Below are 19,876 nucleotides of genomic sequence, written 5' to 3'. Positions count from 1 at the left end.
AAATAGGATTTGGAGCACTTGATAGATACTTTATTCCTTACTGAAAGCAAATTTCAGTAATGTTATCTCTATTTAGATATATATGCTAATTCACTTATATGTATAAAGAACAAAGAATTGTATGTAACTAACAATCGCTATATATTTTTCAATGAGAGAAAATCATTTGGGAAGAGAAAAATGCGGAAGCTAGAAGCAAAACAAACTTAAATGTTAGTTATTATCAATACTGAAGAAAAATACTACATACAGTAGTAGTAGAAGAAAGTGAGATTGAAATGGTTACATCTTTACTGAAATTTTAATTCCTTTTTATTTACTGTGGATTATTTTGAAGCAGATCAAGATGATTTCAAGTTGGTAAAAATAAAGTGAAATTCCAAGATACATTAATGAAAATGACTTCACTGGAAAAGTATGAAATGGGAAGAGACATATGTGTTGGATATAAAGGATTTGGTCAGATTATGGAGGGTCTTAATGCTCGAGATAAGGCATGGCGACTCCATTCTAAAATTTGGATTAAAGACCATTCAAACTTATTTAAAATGTACGAGACAAAAAAAAAAAAATGCCGTAAAGAAAAATCTACTTTTAGAAGATTCAAGAGCACTGGACTGGGTTGTTGTGAAGATAACATAAGGCATTTGCTGTATACCTAATTAGAATATAATAACTGCCAATTATAATAATAATTAGGAGATCTGTATTTTTATCCAGGCTCTGCCATCAAGTGACCTATGAGCATGAACATCTCTACTTCTCTGGCCCTCTGTTTCACAACATGTAAAATGAGAAGGTTAAACCAGATGATCCCAAGGAGTCACTTCAGGTTTAAAAATTCCAATTATTCATGTTGAATCCAGAGATCAAGGAATAGTACTCAGTACTTAAGCAGTGTTTTTACCCCCAAGCCCCTCAAAGAATAAAGCTAAACAAACTTTTCATGGTCCAGTTTGCATATTTTGATCCAGTCTTTACTTAATTTTAAAAGTTATAAAACATGAAAACCCAAGAGTCCCCCAAAGTGGTCCCAATGCAGAACACTTGGGAATTTAAGAACACAATATTATTTTAAATATATTTAACAACTCAATTCACACAGATTGACAGATGCAATGGAAAAGTAGACCACCAACAGATTCTGATTAAACTCCACAATCTGAAAATTTCATAGAAAAACAATAAGCCACTGCATATTCATACATCACATTAAAATATATATTTAAAGTATACATCCTCTTTTAAATGGCAGTGATTATACATTAGTGCAACCACAGAGCACTTGTAAACTTTTTTTTTTGTGGTTCAACATCACCCATGTCCATGGGTGATGACACCCATGGACAACAAATTCTGTTTGGTCAACTCCACTGTCTTTCTTGGGTCTAAGCATTTTGAGTTTTCCTACGTTGAGAGTTATAGCCTCTACCTACAACTGTATCCATCTATCCAGAAATGCCCACTGTCTGTGGGTGTGGGAGCAGGTGGTATACAGGTCAATCTGAAGAAATCTCTCACCTTTCTAAAGTAAGAAAAAGGGTTTGATCTGATAATTAGAGACATAACCGTATATCACAGGCAATTTATACTTCTCACTAGGCAGGAAGCTTTGTCAAAATGGAGTAAGGTTCAGGCCAGAGACGGCTTCAGTATGTTTCCTTAGTTATCTCTCCTTCGGGCCCTTAGTGTTAAGGAAGGGAAGATAAGAAAGGATGCTTGTCAAAAGTGGCTGACATCATCTCAGCCTTGCTTTTAAAATGCCACAGTTTAAAATTCAAAGGCTGATAATGATAATAACAAGTTGCTTTATGAAAAGCAACTTAAGCTTAAGCAACTCAAGCAACTTAAGCTGTCCGCTTAAGCGTTAATCAAACAAGTTGCATGTTCTTATATATCGAGATTCTCAGGAGCAAGCAGCAAACTCTGGTCGCAATGGCATATGTAACGAAGCAAACACTCTTCTCTGCTTTCATCAAGACTCGGTCTGTGGCTGGCAGGAAGTCCTAAGCGTGTGCAGTGGAGTGCTGACCAGTAACACAGATCTAACTAAAGATGGGACACAGACAGAAGGGAGCTTCTTTCCTTGAAATCCAAACATCATGTCAAATTGACGTTTTTTGGTCCTCTTGGCGAGAAAAGGTACATCAACTTCCGTCACCACTAGGGAGACTCAAAATGTTTATTCATGAATTTTCAGTCACCTCCCTTTAATTTACAGTATGTGCATGTTAACAACAACAATGAATCCCCGAGTTTCAGCTGAAAATACAACAGTTTCAATGTATTTCTTAATCACTAAGTATGTATGTATTCTTCCACATTCCTATTGTCTACTTCAGGTCTGAGATGCCCCCTTGTGGCACTTTTCTAAGTAGGCTCCTCAGCACAGAATAGCATCTCAAAGGTCAAATCTTCTGGCCCAAGGGAAGTGCTCAGGATTCAATCTTCTTGAAAATTCTGTGCTGGGTCTCACTGGGTGGCCTTGTGTAATCCAACCAGATTGCTTTTGAACAAAAAGAGGAGTCAAAGAGAACTTGGGTTTCCAGAGAAAAATAAAGTGCTGCCCCCTATAAATCACAGTCTCTGTGGAGTACAGTGTCTTCCTAAAGAGGTAGAAATAATAGGGGTGTGTGTTGTAGGTGCCCATATTTCAATGATACTGAACACTGTATCTTTAAGGGCTGCATCTTTAAGGGCTTAAAATGGACTGACTCCACTCATCTCTCTGATTTTTTCATAAGTAAGCCAGAACACCAGTGACCAAGGGGTCTGAAAGATTAACCAAAGAAGTTAGTGCATATTTCAAAGCGATTATGAATATTCTACATATACGCATATACATCTTTGAATGACGAAGTCATTTTGAATCCACTTAGGCTGCAAACAAATATTTTGGTATTTCACCTTTAAAGAGCACTTTATAATTGACAAAACATTTTCATATCTTATTTTTCATAGATTTCTCTGAACAATTTACAATAGAAAGGAAAGGTATTGACACCCCTATTTTACAGATGAGGGCACTGAGGCTTGGCAATCAAATACCTAGTAACATATGATAGAGCTAGACTACAGGCTTCTGGCTTCCATTCTAGGGTTCTTTTCACTGAACCATTACTAGCTAAAAGGCTAGGACTCGCCATGCCTGAATTCTAGGCTGGGCTCTTCTGTGTGTACTTTCTGTGTGGAGATGGACAAGGAGACATTTGAGAACTTGAAACTGAAGACAGAAGATTAGCCCCTGAGATGTAAACCATAAACTCAACACCTGATCTCTCACAAAGTGGATAGAAAAATTCCCATTAAAGAGAGAAAAGAGCTTCCAGCTCAGGGAGACATGCCTATCTTGATATAACTGTGTCAAAAGGAATTAAAGGGAAGGGGGTTATTCAACAATAGAAGATATAAACGTGGAAGGAAATCACAGAGGAAACACTGGAAGGAATCGTCAGGGAAAGAGTATCTTGGATCCAGTTCCTGTATGGTTTAGTTCATAGGTTATAGGTAATATAGATCAGAGAAAAACTATCACACTAGAATCAAAATAGAAGCCTGAGCAATTAGACTATAAAATGCATTTGGTTAGACACTTTGTGAAGCAATATTTAGGTCACGTGTTTAGAAATACGGAGTATGTTATATGGGAGACGGAGACTTTACCAGTGGGCTTAGGAGAACACATCTTGATTAATTAAATGTGTGAAGACGGACACAAAATAAAGAAGGTGAAGCCATGACGATATCATATTCTTGTGACAACAAAAATCAAGTGAGCCATGGATATAATTGCAATCAGATCAAGGAATTAGAGGTCTTGGTTAAGACTGGACATATTATATAATCATTCCTAACTGTTCTGGTAATCAGACTTCTGTATGCGAATGAAAGAAATATTAATTAGGGATTGAGCAAAGCAAGGCCATACTGCTTTCACGTAGTGGAAGGGCCTGGGCTGGAGTTTAGCTGGCCTCTGAATGGGAGTTGGACAGGGAGAGCATACAGCCACTAACAGGGGTACTACATAGATGGGATCCTTGGAGCGTCTGCACAGGATCACATGTAGGTGGTGCATGTGCACTTGGTTTTTCTTCACCAGTATAGTTATACTGCCGTAAAGAATCCAAGTGAATATGAACCCATGTGGTCTGCTCTAGTCTGGCTATTGCTGTGACTGCTCAAAAGAGTCCTTCTCCATGCCTTTCACTGTGGGGCTGAACACATAAGGGCTCTTGGGTTGATATTCTTAAATACTAAGATTACAAATAAGCTCTTCCTGTTATCTTTCTGTGTGCAGCAAGCAGCCTCCTGATTGTGACCTGCCTTCACGTACAGCTTGAATTTAGGAAGCACACTGTCCAAAGGACTTCAGCGTCTCGATCACTTGCCAAGTGTGTTTCTCAGTGTGAAGGGGCCAGTGCCGTGGTCTGATCGTCAGTTTCAACGAGTACGGTCGAAGGGAATCTGTATTTGCAAGGCCAATTTACTTGCAGGTTTCATGAGTCAGGTTTCTAAGCTCAGGGTCCTGCACTGTGGCAGACCAACAAGGCAGTGCCACCCTGGAGATCTCTGCTGGTTAGCCAGCTGTTTGGGGAACATCTCTCTATCAGCACGCATTGTCTCTTTCCCCTGACGACTTCCATAGCTACCTGCAGGATCTTGAGAGATTCACTACACTGTATGAGCTAGGAGCATGGCTTCAGAGCTGAACAGACGCACAGCTAGTTCCCAGCTCTGCCACATACCAGCTAAATGAACTTGGGCAAGCGTCTCATCCTTTGAGCCATGTTTTTCTCATCTGAAAAATGAGGATAACACCACCTGTTTTACTAGGTTCTCGAAGACTTCGCACAGTGCCTGTCCTATGTGAAGTACTCTTTTTTTCTCATTTATATTCCCTGAGTCTCACGCATAAAGAGAATGGGTCAGATTCAGTGGTCTCGGTATTCCTTTGGACTTGGATATTCTCCCTGCCCTCACGCCTCCTGCCCCTGATTTTTTCACCAATGGCCTCACCATCCTCACAGTCTCCCACACTAGACATCCAAAAGTCCCATTTCCTTTGTTCCCTCCCCACCTTTTACATAGAGTCAGTTAAGTCCTGTGGAGTTAACCATATATGTCTCTAGAATATACCTTTGCTCCATTTTTTACAATCATCTCCAGGATAGAGCGCGGATAAAACTTCCTTTCTTGGGTCCTGGCTTTAAATGTATCTTCTATATTGCTGCCAAAGTAGTCCTGTCCCCAAACAAACCTGAGTACTTTCCTCCCATGATTAAACAGCTGCTTGCTTGCTCCGGGGTTTTCCCTAAACCAGCAAACTGACCCCAGTAAGGTCCTTTTATAACCCAGTCCATAGGTACTTCTCTAGAATTCTGTCCCACCACGTCTCCCCTGAGGACCTATTCTCTAGCTACACCGAATTTTCTGCAGTTGCCCCAACCTACTGGGTCCACGCATGAGTTGATCCCTAGGCGCATACTGCTTTTCTTGATAAATGCCTACTGATCTTTCAAAGCTCGGATCAAACGTGCCTCTGCAGAAGACTTTTGTGCCTTCCCAAACAGTCAGAGCCATGTTTACTTCACTACCCGTGTTCCCAACACATTTTCTTTATACCACTAGTAGAGCAGTAATACAAACTGCTTAGTAAGACCATGTCTTCTGGAGTCAGACTTGCTGGGTTTGCCTCCCTGATGCCACTAATTGATAACTACCTAGCCTGGCTGAGGTCTTTATACTCTAAGCTTTTGTTACTCCTCTCTAAGAGAGAAATCACAATAACCTACTGAAGAGATTGTTGGGAGAATTCAGTGAGTTAATCCGTGAAAATGATGAGCACGGTGTTGGTGCTCTAACCAAGTGATTTAATAATGTTAACTTTATTATTTCTGTAATTTTCACTATTTACATGTCTACATTTTCCACCACATTATAAGCTCCTCTCAGGCAAAAAACTTATTCCCTAGGGCTACCAGCACTTACGATAGTGCCTGGTTCATGGCAGGCCAAATCAAAATCCTCCTTTCCATTAAGAAACATCCATAGATTTGAGATAATTTCAAGATATAATCTAGACAATCAAAATAAGGTTTTACACTTGGGTACACTTTTGGACCAGCTATTGCCCAGGGCTTTGGCTATTAAATCTATGTTAATAGATACCTACTATTGCTTGGTGATGTCACTTATTCTCAGAGCTTCAATTCCCATCTATATGTAGACAGTGCTCCCCTCTAAATCTCCATCCCCGTATTTTCTGTAAGATCCAGATCAATATACAAAGCTAGTTATCTAAACCTCTGTTCTTAGATATCCTATGAGTATTCAAAACTTAACAAATCTAGAGTTAAACTTGTTTTTCTACCATGAAATCATCCCTACAAATGATCTCCGTGTTAGGATATTACATCATCCGTTGCTCAGGTTGGGAATCTGGGAATGAAACCCATCATTTCTTGCCTTCTTTGACCATTTTCCCCTCCTCATCCAGTCATGCTTGTCATGCTTCCAGCTCCCTGCTTTCTCCTAAATTATTTTGTACATCTATCTTTTTCTTTCCCCATTGTGGTACTCTAGTCCGCACTATCATTATGTCTCATCTACTACTGTTCCTGGCCTTTCTCTAATCCACATGGCAGCTGGAATGATCTTTTTAAAAATACACGTATCATCAAGCCGGTGCCCCTCACTCTTATGGGTCCTATGACCCTTCCCACACTGATCTCTGCCTCTCTCTGGCCTCACCTTGTACCTCTCTCCTCCATGTCTTCATGCCTCGGCCGGCTGGGTTTCCTTCAGTTCCTCGAACTCCTCGTGTTCTCTGTCCATTCCAATGATTCCCTCTACCTAGAATGTTTTCTCTGCTCTTTTTTACCTGGCTAAGTCCTACCCATTCTTCAAAACTCAATTCTAAAGTCCATTGTCCATGGAGGTATTCTTAATCTCCAGGCCTAGGCTGTATGCCCTTGCTATATATTGCCATAGCACCTTGCACTTTTCCTCTACCACTCATCACTTCCAGTTTTTTATTCAGTGTTTGGCCTTATCAAACCAGCAGCTCTGGCACTAGAGCAGGGGGTGAGACTCTTCTGTTCATCCCCCCAAACCAGGCATTGAGTACAGGGCTTTGCATGGAGTAGGTGCTCAATTAATATTATCATACTGTATAAAGTATTGATTGTTTGAATTTCTAAATGCACGACTCAGTCTTGCAAATATGTTCCAACTTACAAAGTCCTTGAGTACCCTGTGTTTATTATATATGTTGTTACTTGAATAAGTCTCACACTACATCTTTGTTCACCTCCATAAAAAATAACATCCAGACCTAATAAAAATGACATAAGGCTTTCTTACTAAGCAGAGCTTTGTGGTGATAAGTATTAATGGATAATGCAACATTTGCCATCAAAGTAACAAAAATTTGTTTGAAACAGTAACATTTCCATAGGAATGGTCTCTAGCATAAAATCTTTATACCTGTCCCAAACTACAGTACTTTGACTAAACAGACCACTAAAGGTTTTTAAATTGCAGAAAAACCCTCTCCTCTGGCTGTATAACAACAGAATATCAACTTATTTATTTCTGGATGTAACTGAATTATTTTACTTTATTCTACCAAGAAAGGTAACAGGACTCTGAGGAGAGGTAAAAAGAAAACAAAAAAAGATATAAAAAAGAGAAAGAATTGTGGTTTGGGGGCAGAGCCATGCTAAAAACCAAAAGAGAAAGGGGAAAATATTTACAGATTAAAAGCAATTTAAGTACAAAGAAAACAAAAACAGAGGAAAAACCTGACGTTACCATTCTCAGCCAAGATGGTAAAAAGCCTTTATATAGACTCATGAATCCTTCTCCTTGAACAGCCTGAATCAAGCAGTCAGTTGATGATTTATACAAAAGTCCCCTAAAAAGGAAAGAAGACAGTTCTACTAAATTTCTTGTGTGTAAATGGATGTGTAAAGAAAACATAAATAAAAAATAGTCTAAGCAAACTTACTCTAATGAAACTTAAATATTTTCTGCTAGCTTAGAACAAATAATATTTGTAGTTCAGTATATATAAATCACCTCTTTTGAGTTTAAAGGTATTTTCTTTAGATGTCTAAGGCTGACTCTTCTGATTCATCCCACCCTTAGTCTTATACTTAGAATTCGCTCTACCTGATCTCTTCCAGAGAGAATATAGTGTTTTATATCAAATCAAATTCTCCGTGTTACCTGTAAGTCATAAGCTTCTGAAGAAAGTGCTCTGTAAATTCTCAGCAGAGTATATTTTCATAAACTCTTTGAAAACAATAAAATCACAATAAATACCTTGTGTCTAAATAATATGATCATTAAATTAGTTTATATCCTCAAATGCACAGTACTTTTCCATCAGACAAAGAGCAAGTAATTACATACAAACAGTTTGCTGGTTGAACACACGAACACACGTATTCATTTCTAACAAGAATAAATGCAGGGAAACATCTTAAAGAAACATTATTATTACAGACATTCGAACACATGAATAGCGAAGACTTTCTATCTACCTTCCTTGTTTATCTCGTGGTTGATTCATTATTCGGCTTTTGATGACATCAGCAGGTGTTCCCAGAATAGAAGCTACCAGGCCAGAACATAAACTGTAAATACAAAGAAACGAATTTGAAAGATAATAAACATAGGGGTTTCTAAATTTTGAGAAAGGGAAATTTGATATGTAGACAGAAAGAATGTATGTATCATTGTATTATTCTTCATAATGATCTTAGTTTACCTTAAAGTCAATGCTTAATGAATTCACTAAAGAGGCAGAAAAAAGAAAAACTAAAAATAATGTCCAGTCAACAAGTATACACGGAACCCCTGCTGGTGGCAGGCACTCTTCTAGGCAGTGGGGAAGACACACCCGGTCCTGTCCCTGAGGCACTTAGTTGGGAAGGGGCAGAGAGGAAATGAATAATTTCAGATGCAGGTAAGTGCAATGAAAAAAAAAAAAAAAAAACCAAAATGGGACAGTGTGCTAGGGAGTAACTGGGTGACAGGCAGCCGGGGAGAGGCTCTGGGGCAGCAGCAGAACCGAGACCTGAATGGTGAGAAGCATCCGTGTGAAGACACGGAGGAAGAATGTTGTGGGCAAGAGGAACAGCCCAGGAGAAGCCGTGAGTCAGAAAGTGCCCTTGGTGTGCTTAACGGCCAGAAGGCGGCCAGCATGGCTATGGCGTCCTGAAGGAGGGAGGCCAGCCATGTGGAAGACTAAAGAAGCAGGCAGAGATCAGCCCATGAAGGTTATTTAAGGAGTCTGATTTTATCCTAGATATGAAAGGAAGTCATCGAGAGGATCGGAAGCAAGGGAATCACCTACTTTGGTTAATAGTTAACAAATAAGAAAAAGTTCACTCTGACCGCTGTTTAAGCCTCACTTCACTAAGCTGTTTGATTTGAATATAATAACCTTACCTTTTCCCGCCAGCCTAAAGGATCTTTCTAAAATACAAGTCTAACTATGTCATTTTTCCCTACTTAGAGGCATCTAAGACTCGTTCCCTATTACCTGATTTAGCTTCTACACTGGCTGCCGCACACATTACTCCAAAATCACATCCCTCTTTGCCCATTATGCTCTAACATAACTAAGTGTAGTTCTCTCTACTCCCCATACTATGTAACACCTCCGTGTCTTCAGTTCTTCCATTTGGAATGTCCCGCACCCCCATCTAGTAGGAAAATTCCTGTTTTTCCTTGAATCTATGTTCAGGCATAAGGGCTAGGAAGTTTAGGCTTATCCCTTCTTCCTTTATCCACCAAGGCTAATCACTCCTTCTTGAAAATGGCATGTCAGTTACTCAGAAAAGACAAAATGGATGTGGTCAGCCTACTGCAGAGTAAATCAAGATTCTGAGAAGATACTGAGAAGTTAATCAAGAGACTGAGAAGTGAAGAAACCACTAGCAGTTCATTATATATGTGGGCATGAGAGGCAATTACAGAGCATGAGCATCCACACACTGAAAACCCACGAACTTCTTGAAACTTTTCCATGAGAAAGACAGATGATGAGTAAAAGGGTGGTTGACCTGAGTCATAGAGAATGGAAGTCCCATGTCCCAGAAGTCGAATCTGCAGACTGGGATCCTGGCAGTAAGCATAACGGCTTATAAACATAAACAGCCAATGGAAAGCTGGAAAGGCAAACCGTGGAAAACTTTCAGGTCCTTCCAGGACATCAAATACCTCACAAAGACAGGGACCACTGGCTTCTGTGCCAAGGCTTTTGAAATCTCTGCAGGCTCTATGGCAGGAAGTTGAAGCTACCTTAGGAATCTTCATACTCTCTCTCACTCTAGGAAGTACCCAGACTCTGTCTCCCTCTTTCCAGCCGGGATTTATAATTCAAAGGAGAAAATTACTTTAGAAATACTTGAATTCGAGAGAAGGAAATCATAGAGCCTATTTCATATTACAGCAAATGACCCAACTGTATGTCATGTACATACAGCCTATTTCATATGCTACAGCAAATGACCTAATAACTCTCTTGCGTCTCTGTCCACATAACAGCCACTGTCTATGTGGGAAGAGCTCTTGTTTCACCATATGCTTTCCAGTAGGTGTACACAACTGCTCTTTTCATAGTCTTTCCTATTAGTTCAGATTCTTTGAAAGCTTAATACCATCAATTTTAATACACCTTCATATTTTCACACAGAAAATCTTAACTAACACCTAAGGATATAGTGTGCTTTGGCTAGACTTCTTTAAAAAAATAAACATTGAAAGAGCAAATAATGTGTTAAAGAGGCCTCAAATAAGATGGTATCTAGGGTCAAAATGAAAAGATAGGGCAATAAAAGGAACATGGATTTTGCTCAAGCTACTTGCACTGAAATGGACGTCGCTGCTTTTTGCTATTGGCCTTTATCGCTCCTTGCTAGTAATACCCCCAAATGAAGCCCAGGCCACAGCTGAAGTGATAATGGACAGAAAGTGACCGGGTGAGTCTTCTCCAGAAGGCCCAATGGCTATCTGCAAGACCAGTGTCAGATATTCCATCAGCACTGTTTCAGAGAAAGTGATCCTCTCAAGGATGAACTAAATAATCATGCTCATGTATCATCTTCACAGAGAGTAAACTAGCCAGTTTTACCTCTCAATAGCCTCATGATTTGAAAAGAAGAAAGAAGGCATGCCTGGGTGGTTCAGTCAGGTAAGAGTCCAGCTCTTGGTTTCGGCTCAGGTCGTGATCTCATGGTTCTTGAGACTGAGCCCCACTTTGGTCAGAAAGCAGAGCCTGATCAGAGCCTGCTTGGGATTCCCTTTCCTTCTTCTCTCTCTCTCTCTCTCTCTCCCCCTCCCTCCCTCCCACTCAATCCTCTCAAAATAAAAAAAAAAAAATTAAAAAAATAAGAAAAAAAAAAGATTATTCTGGCCTTTCTGTTCTTTATCATCGCCTCACCATTAATTCAACTCTCCACTGTTCCTCTGCTTTCTTTATTAAACGTAACTTGTCACCTGCTTTCTCACCTCACTAAAATCCTGACTTGTCTTTTACTGTTCCTGCTCTACCCTGGGAGAGGTACTTTTAGTTACACCATTTTTAAAAATTGTGGTTAAATACACACAGCACAAAATTTACCATTTTGACCATTTTTAAGTGCGCAGTTCAGTGCTTATACCATTTTTTTTTTAATTTTTTTTCAACGTTTTTTATTTTACTTTTGGGACAGAGAGAGACAGAGCATGAACGGGGGAGGGGCAGAGAGAGAGGGAGACGCAGAATCGGAAACAGGCTCCAGGCTCCGAGCCATCAGCCCAGAGCCCGACGCGGGGCTCGAACTCACGGACCGCGAGATCGTGACCTGGCTGAAGTCGGACGCTTAACCGACTGCGCCACCCAGGCGCCCCCCATTTTTATTTATATCAAACTCATTTTTCCCTCGGTGTCGATGGCTCATATAAAGCTCTCTGATTGTACAGCTGCAATCCCCTTCAAGCCTCCATGAGCATTCATTTTATTCTATGACACAGTATCCAGAACTTCCAGATCACACAGCACTGTTTACTTACTTAGAGTTCATGGTTAGCAAATGTTGAGCTGCCTCATATACCACACATATTCATATCAACCCATTAAAAAACCTGATCTGGTGGGTAGAGCTCAAAAATGAACCAAATGCCCTAAATCCTGAATTAGAGAATTCATTTTCTTAAAACCTGAATTAGAGAATAATCAGACTATGTTATTTCAGATTAGGGCTGGAATATATATAGCTGAAAATCTTATGTCTTTCCAAAAAAGACAGACCTGTTTGGTGGAGTAGTATACGGTAGGAAGATTTACACTCGCTGGGAAATCCATGGTTCTTTGGTTAGAAGTGTGGTACTTCAGAGACCATTTGGATAGAAAGACAATGAAAAGGAAAGAGTGGCAATATCAGTGTGGGACCCCAGGACAGATCTGAATATCCTGCTCCTAGAGTAGATCGTAACACTGGAACACACAGTGTCTTGAAAGATGAGAGAGTCTCACAAGATGACCTGACTAGGTCGAAATGGGAGACGAACGACTCCTGGGCAGAGTGAACAGCATGAACAAAGACAGTGCAGGAAAGATGGTAAGGTGGGTACACATGTAATACATATGTGTACAAGGATGGAAGTAAGAAGCAGAAGGAAGCCGAAATCCTCAGTTTCCTCTGAAAGAGGAGGCCAGACTATTGGCTACAGAAAGTCTGGTGTAGCTTGGGAACACACGTGGGTGAGAATTTGGAATGGAAAGGATGGTAAGCAAAGACATATACAGAGATTGCCCTACTGCACTAAGGATAACACTTATATTTAAAGTGGAGGAATAAAGAAAAGCTACTCAAGGAATATTAAGGTGAATCTGAAATGAAGAATGACTTCTATCTCTATATCTCCAAATGTCATTGGTTTGACACTATTAATATACTTTTGGGGTTCTTTATTTTTTTTTTATTTTTTTTTTCAACGTTTATTTATTTTTGGGACAGAGAGAGACAGAGCATGAACGGGGGAGGGGCAGAGAGAGAGGGAGACACAGAATCGGAAACAGGCTCCAGGCTCTGAGCCATCAGCCCAGAGCCCAACACGGGGTTCGAACTCACGGACAGCGAGATTGTGACCTGGCTGAAGTCGGACGCTTAACTGACTGCGCCACGCAGGCGCCCCACTTTTGGGGTTCTTTAAATGGCATAAAGGGTCCTGGAATTTGGACACATGATCAGAAGCTAAATAAAATCATTATAATGTTCAGGATACTAGATATTTATAAAGTAACCACTCCAATGGATAATTTGAAATTGTGTTGCAAAGAGATTAAGGTACTGCTCCTTCCTGGAGTGTTCTACTTCCTGTCTCTGTCAAGACTCCAGCCCTTCAAAACACTTAGCTAATCCTGTCTTCTTTATAGGCCCCTCCAGATGGTTACTTTTTTCTTCCTCTTCGAATGCTACAGTAAGTAGTCACTTTCTTTCAGCATTTACCTTATGTTGTTTTTATACTTGTCTTGCTTTCCCCTTGGTCAACTCCTTGCAAAGGAGCCTGGGTTACCTTCTGTACCCACTGCAGAGGCCTGCAGGTGCCTTTATCAAAAAGATGCTCAAACATATCTGTGGGACTGAATTTGAGAACTGAATCACCAGAATCTGACCCCCAGGAGGGTCCCATCAAGGTGCAAATATTTGGGAAGGTTTAATATGAAACATTCTGCACCTCTGTCTCTCCCCTGTTTTAACTGCAACTATGTTTTTTAATTTTAATAATCTATTTTTTAATGTATTTTTTTTACATTTATTTATTTTTGATAGAGAGACAGAGAACAGTGGGGGAGGGGCAGAGAGAGAGGGAGACACAGAATCCGAAGCAGGCTCCAGGCTCCGAGCTGTCAGCACAGAGCCCGATGCGGGGCTCAAACTCACAAACTGCGAGATGATGAACTGAGCCGAAGTCGGACACTCAACCGACTGAGCCACCCAGGCGCCCCAATAATCTATTTATTTTTAAATTTACATCCAAGTTAGTCAGCATATAGTGCAACAATGATTTCAGGAGTAGATTCCTTAATGCCCCTTACCCATTTAGCCCATCCTCCCTCCCACAACCCCTCCAGCAACCCTGTTTGTGCTCTGTATTTAAGAGTCTCTTATGTTTTGTCCCCCTCCCTGTTTTTATATTATTTTCGCTTCCCTTCCCGTATGTTCACCTGTTTTGTATCTTAAAGTCATCATATGAGTGAAGTCATGAGATATTTGTCTTTTCTCTAATTTCACTTAGCATAGTAACCGCAACTATCTTTAAGAAAATTGTCCTTTGTAAAGAAAATATGTCCGTTGTACTATCACCTTACTCTAAGGGTAATATCACTAGATTCTCAAAAGAGACAGAAGGTTAGAATTGATGCCAAATATGCAAGGAAAGTGACACACACAAAAAATCAATCAAACTAAAATAATCACTTACCTTGATAAACCATGAGTCGTGATATTGTCCTCAAGTGGTGTATTCAGTACCAAATAGTGTTTCACTGTATCGTAAGTGGTTAAATCTGGCAATTAAAAAGAAAAAGAAGGCTGGAATATTCATTTATTGGACAACAAATGTCTTTCATGTTGTGAATATGTTCGGCTGGGGGCGGGGATGAAAGACACCATTATTGTTCTCAAGCAGAGGAAAGCAAGCCACAGATGGAGGGGGAGGAGAAGAGGAAGAGAGACAGACACTCAATTATATCGTTTGAACATCTGAATCCAGCTAAGCATAAAGTCAGCTCAACTGGTGGCCTTTCTCAGTATTTGAGCTGATAAATTCCTTTTTTTAATCCTAATTTGAGTTGCAATTCTGTCACTTATAATAAAAGGTCCTATTACTCTCTGTTAAGCTTTTTATGTTTTTTTTTTCTTTCCTAATGACAATGCAGAACTGTTAAAGAGCTTTAAACAGGGCAGTGGTATCTCACAACACTGGAGTCTTACAAAGATTACCTACAGTGAAGCACAGGGAAGTGAACTGTAAAGAGGCAAGAATGGATAGATGCATTTGATCATTCACTAGATGTGTGAGCGTCTACCATGTGGTAGGCATTATTCTAGACGCTGGGGAAAAGAGGCGTGGACAAACCGAACAAAATTCTCATTCTTTGTTGAGGGATGAACAATGAACAAAGAAGTAAACCACATGGCATTTCAGATACAAATAACCAATAAGGCAAAGCAAGGGGGATAAGACGACCAGAGGGTGGAGAAGAAGAACGTGTATCAATTTTAAAGATGGTGATCAGAGAAGACTTCTTAATAACATCTGAGCAGCAGCCTAAACATGAGAAAACAGACCTTGGAGATAATCTAAGAGAAAGTGTTCCAGGAAAAACAACAGTATGCATTATACCCCTGAGGTGACAGTCAGCTTCGTGCATTAGAGGAACAGCAAGAATACTGGTCTAACAGAAGCAAGTGCCAGAGAAGTACGAGTCCAGAGATGGAGAGCAACAGAAGACAAGGGAGGGTTTTGAGCAGAGCAGTGAACTGATCTAAGCTATTCTTTACAAGGACTACTCTGCTTATTTGGCTGTGAGGAGACTACAGGGAGACAAGGCAGATGAGACATGAGACGATTGCATTTATTCTGGGAAGAGATGATGATGGTTTGGACAAGGGAGTTGTGGAGCGCTGGTCAGATTCAGGACGAGTTTTAAAGGCAGAATCAACGGGATTAGCCAGCAGACTGTATAGAGAGAGAAGGAAAGGGATCAAAGAGGACTATAACATTTTGGGTTTAAACACTCTTGTCTGTCAGCAGTGCCGACATTTTTGGAGATGGTGAAAATGAGAACTGGCCAATTTAAAATGTTTTAAGTAAGATGATGGATTGGTGACCTTGATGGGAGCACTTTCAGATGCAAGGTGGCACACAATGGCTGTAGGGCGGGTATGGGGAGACCAGTTTGGAGGCTTTTGTAGTGATCCAGTAAGGGAAGATCAATTATACTTGGACAAAGGAGTGGCTCCTTGGACAAGAAGAAGTAGGTGGGTGTGAGATTTAGCTAGGAGACAGAAGTGGCTGGACTTGAACTGAAAGGAAAGAGACAAAAATCATGCTTAGGTTTCTGCGTTGGTCAGATGAGAAGGTGATTTTATCATATTCTGAGATTGGGAAGACTGGAGAAGGAAGTGGTTTGATAATGAGTGTGGTTTGGACACAAAGCAATGTATTTGAGAAAACCTAAGTGAACATTCTGAGTAAATAACTGGGAACCTAGGAGAGGAATCTGAGCTACAAGAGATTTTGAAGCATCGAATTGAGAAACTACAATCAGACAAGATTCCTGATAACCAAAATATCCACAAGTATGATACAGTAGACATGGATGGACTGAGATGGCAAAATAATAATAATAAAAAAACAGATTTGCTTTCTTTGAGGTTTATGTGATATGTTCCTACACCCCTCAAAAAGGCTATCTGTTAATTTCCTAGAATCATATAATTTTGGTCTTAGAAATGGTTCTTTCATTCATTAATCCATTCATCAACTGTTTAGTGACTACATGTAAGGGACTAGGAAAATAATGATAAATAAAACATGGTCCTTGCCTTCAGAGAACTCATAATCTAGTGGAGATAAACATATACTAGAAAGCAATGGAATGAGGTACAAACAATAACAGAGATAAGCACCGGGAACTCCAGAAACACACGAAAGGACATCTAACACAACATGGCTAGGGCAGGGTGGTTGTGGGGTTCAGGAAAATTACATGGTGGAGAGACACTTCAGCTGGTGCTAAGTGATCTGCAGGAGGAAACTAGATAGAAGAAGAGAGGGAAGAACAAAGTATGAGGTGAAGAACAGTGTGATACGTGTAGGCAGTGGAACCTTCTAGTTTGTGACTCTCTACTTCATTCTTTACTCCTCCATCAATGAATTGCTCAATTCCCCGAAGCACCAGTTGGATTGTGCAGACTTTCTGTGTTATGTGATGAAATTTCCACTTTGTTCTGTGAGGGATGAGAAGCCAGTGAAGGGTTTTAAGGGTCCCAGTACCATGTTCAGATGTGTATTTTAGATAAATCCCTCTGGGTATTGGGTACAAATAATGAGGACAAAGAATGACATCTGCTGGATGGCTGTGTCAGTGCTCTAGCTATGTGGCTTTGACGATGAGTATTGTAAAAATGGTGGTTTTAAGGACACTATGGTGTTATGTATTGGGGGGGGGACACTTTTAAGAAATATTTAGAAGACAGAAGCAATTAGTGACTGAATATCAAAGGTGAGGGACAGGATGAGTTAAGGAAATGTTCAGGCTTCCAGCCTGGAGTGCCTAGCTGCACAAGCTGGGTTATACAGAAGTAGGAGCAGGGTTGCTGGGGGAACGATTATTTAGTCTTAATATCCTTATTGTCACAATTTGCTTGTTTTAGGAAATCCTTTTCATAGATCACCATGGAGAAAAGTAAAAATGCTCTAGGGAAAATATTCAATTAAAATATTAACAACATAAAAGAAGAGTGTTGCCAATATACATTACTAAAACTAATAAAAAAAAATTTCATTTTCCCCAATGTAAGTGCTTAACCTTACGGTGATCAAGGCAGTATGACTTCTCAGAATTCAATAAAGTTTCCATTACCTCCCATATTCACCAGTGCTGCTCTTTGTATATTGGGTACCCAGCCTGCCCAAAGCCCACGTATTCCTCCTTCAGATAAGATTTTTGCAAATGCATGATGCACACCACGAAATCTAAAGGAAAAATAATAATTAAACATGAAAATTCTATGCATTTCTGTGCATGGAATGCAGCTGGATAAGCTTTGCCTATAGCTGTTATGATTTGAAGTAAAATAACATCTTAATTATCCAGAATTGTTAGAAATTAAAGCAATCCATATAAGTCAATTTCCAAAAAAAACCATTTTTTTAGGGGAAAAAAAGCTGACATTTGACTTAAACATTTTTTTTTTACTGAAGTCTTTATCAACTCTCATCCTCTTCTCAGATTATTAAGCAGGTTAAAATTCCTTTCTTGATATTTAGCCATCAACGCACATATTAAATCCAGGAGGGAAGCTATCAAATGTCTGGGTTCATTTTACTAGTACTACGTGAGACCTGCAAATTTTGTAATTTCACCAAATAACGTTACAAAATCAATCCCCAAATATTCTCAGAAAGGAAATGACATTTTTAGCCCAAAGAGTAGGGAGGGTAATGTCATAATAAGAGTTCTTAAAATTGAGTACTTATGGCTTTATAAAAATTTACTATCCTATCCTGATTTTGCTCTTGTTTATGGTACACAAGTAAAAAATGAGGCTGAACCATGAATCAAATCTGGAAACCTCTGTTATAAAATAAAAGTCTGGGTTTTATATAGTCAGAAATACCTGGAGTTCCATGCCTCCTTTACCATTACTAGCTGAGTGGCTTTTACTTAGGCATTACATCCCCTAAGTCTCAGCAAAAAGATAGTATGACATATTTACTGGGCATGCATAACGGCTCTTATGCTACATGGGAAGTGATACTCACAAATGATGGCCCTCGTAGCTAAAATCTGTTGTGCACTTATTAAGCACAAGACTTTTTATATACATAAGATAAATTTTATTCCTGAAAACTCTATGAAATATGTATTAATATTTCAATTTCCATCTGAGGAAACTGAGGCTCAGAGAGGTTAAGGAACTTGACTAGGGTTGGAGCTAAAAGGTGGCAAAGGCTGGATATGAATCCCAGGATGTGTGACCCCAAGGTTGATGTTCTGTACATGAGATGTTTTACTACTACATCAAACCAAAAATTTCCAACAGTGGAGACAAGGGGGAAAAATTGAGGAGATTAGTTAAAAAGTCAGATTTTTCTGGATCCCAATAATTCTCTCCATATATCCAACCATGGCAACATAGCTGTGCCCTGCCACTTAGTAATTAACTCAAAGTTGTTACAAGACAATCAAATGGGCCCTGGGATTCTGTAAACTGCTCGGTTAAGTCAGAGTGGTACCCTTTTGTCCTCAGTGGTGGGTGTCCTCTCTCTGTTTGCAGGGCTCAAGGGGGATGTGGACTGCCAAGCCCAACCTCATTTTTCACGGAGCCAGCTGGAGGAGGGGCTGAATGGAGAGCAGTGGTCAGTGGTGGGCTCTCGAAGGGGCCGCCAAAGCCTCCTTCCCCTCTGGCCCAGTCACAGACCTGCAGTGTTCAGAGGAGCAGACCTCTTTGTACTCAGTCCAAGGCATCCTGCACTTTTCCTCTTTTCTGAGAGAGGTCTATCAATCTCTAAGGTTTTGCCCTTTTTCCAGGGAAACAGTCCAAGTGGTGTTTTCATAAATTAACATAAAACCTTTGAAGAAAGGCAGACTTCAATAATGTAGAGTAATGCCATAGGAGAATTTTATATCACAAAGTCAAAATGAAAACCTTCCTTCAACTTGGGGAAAAGAGACGGAACAGAATTAGGGAAGTGGAAAGAACTTGCAAGGTCAGTCTTGCTATTTCCCTTCTTTCAGGGAGAAAGGGAATGAAACCTAGCTTTTAGACATGGATGAGCCAGGCAATCTGTCATGCAAACCTTCTGATATTAACCTTTTCAAAGATGAAAAAACAGAGACGAGGAGTGCTAAGTGACCTCCACAGCACTAACCCATAATGGCAAAACTGGGATTCACACTAGGGCAAATTTTAGTGATCAGACGCTGTATCAAAAGCTGTAGCAGGAGACAAGTCCAGCTGACTTGGCTGGGAAAAGCAGCTAAGAGCTACGCACGCATAGAATTTAGAGAACACGTGCACCTTAACATGCAAAGAAATGATCCATGTTAGCTCTCCTCTTAATGAATGTATCTTCCAAGCTGAAAAAG

The 19,876-nt window shown here is 40.0% G+C and overlaps 1 protein-coding gene across 9 annotated transcripts in view; it reads right to left on the bottom strand.

The window, feature by feature from the left end:
• SLC25A27 (solute carrier family 25 member 27) overlaps window positions 1-19,876 on the bottom strand; it is a 31,399-nt gene that overhangs the window by 2,087 nt on the left and 9,436 nt on the right. For 4 of the 9 annotated variants that reach the window (XM_019830680.3, XM_019830679.3, XM_019830681.3 and 1 more), the window contains exons 5-8: window positions 17,648-17,760; window positions 14,479-14,563; window positions 8,547-8,639; window positions 956-7,915 (exon numbers count right to left, since the gene is read on the bottom strand). In XM_019830680.3, the coding sequence (XP_019686239.2) occupies window positions 7,624-7,915; window positions 8,547-8,639; window positions 14,479-14,563; window positions 17,648-17,760 (583 nt within the window). In that variant the 3' untranslated portion in view covers window positions 956-7,623. The other 5 variants (XM_006931783.5, XM_003986215.6, XM_006931784.5 and 2 more) reach the window with 5 other exon arrangements.

The sequence above is a fragment of the Felis catus genome, chromosome B2 (genome assembly GCF_018350175.1).
Source record: "Felis catus isolate Fca126 chromosome B2, F.catus_Fca126_mat1.0, whole genome shotgun sequence".
NCBI classification, from domain to species: domain Eukaryota; kingdom Metazoa; phylum Chordata; class Mammalia; order Carnivora; family Felidae; genus Felis; species Felis catus.
Note: the sequence above shows the minus strand (reverse complement) of the source record. Positions and strands in the feature narration are given on the sequence as shown.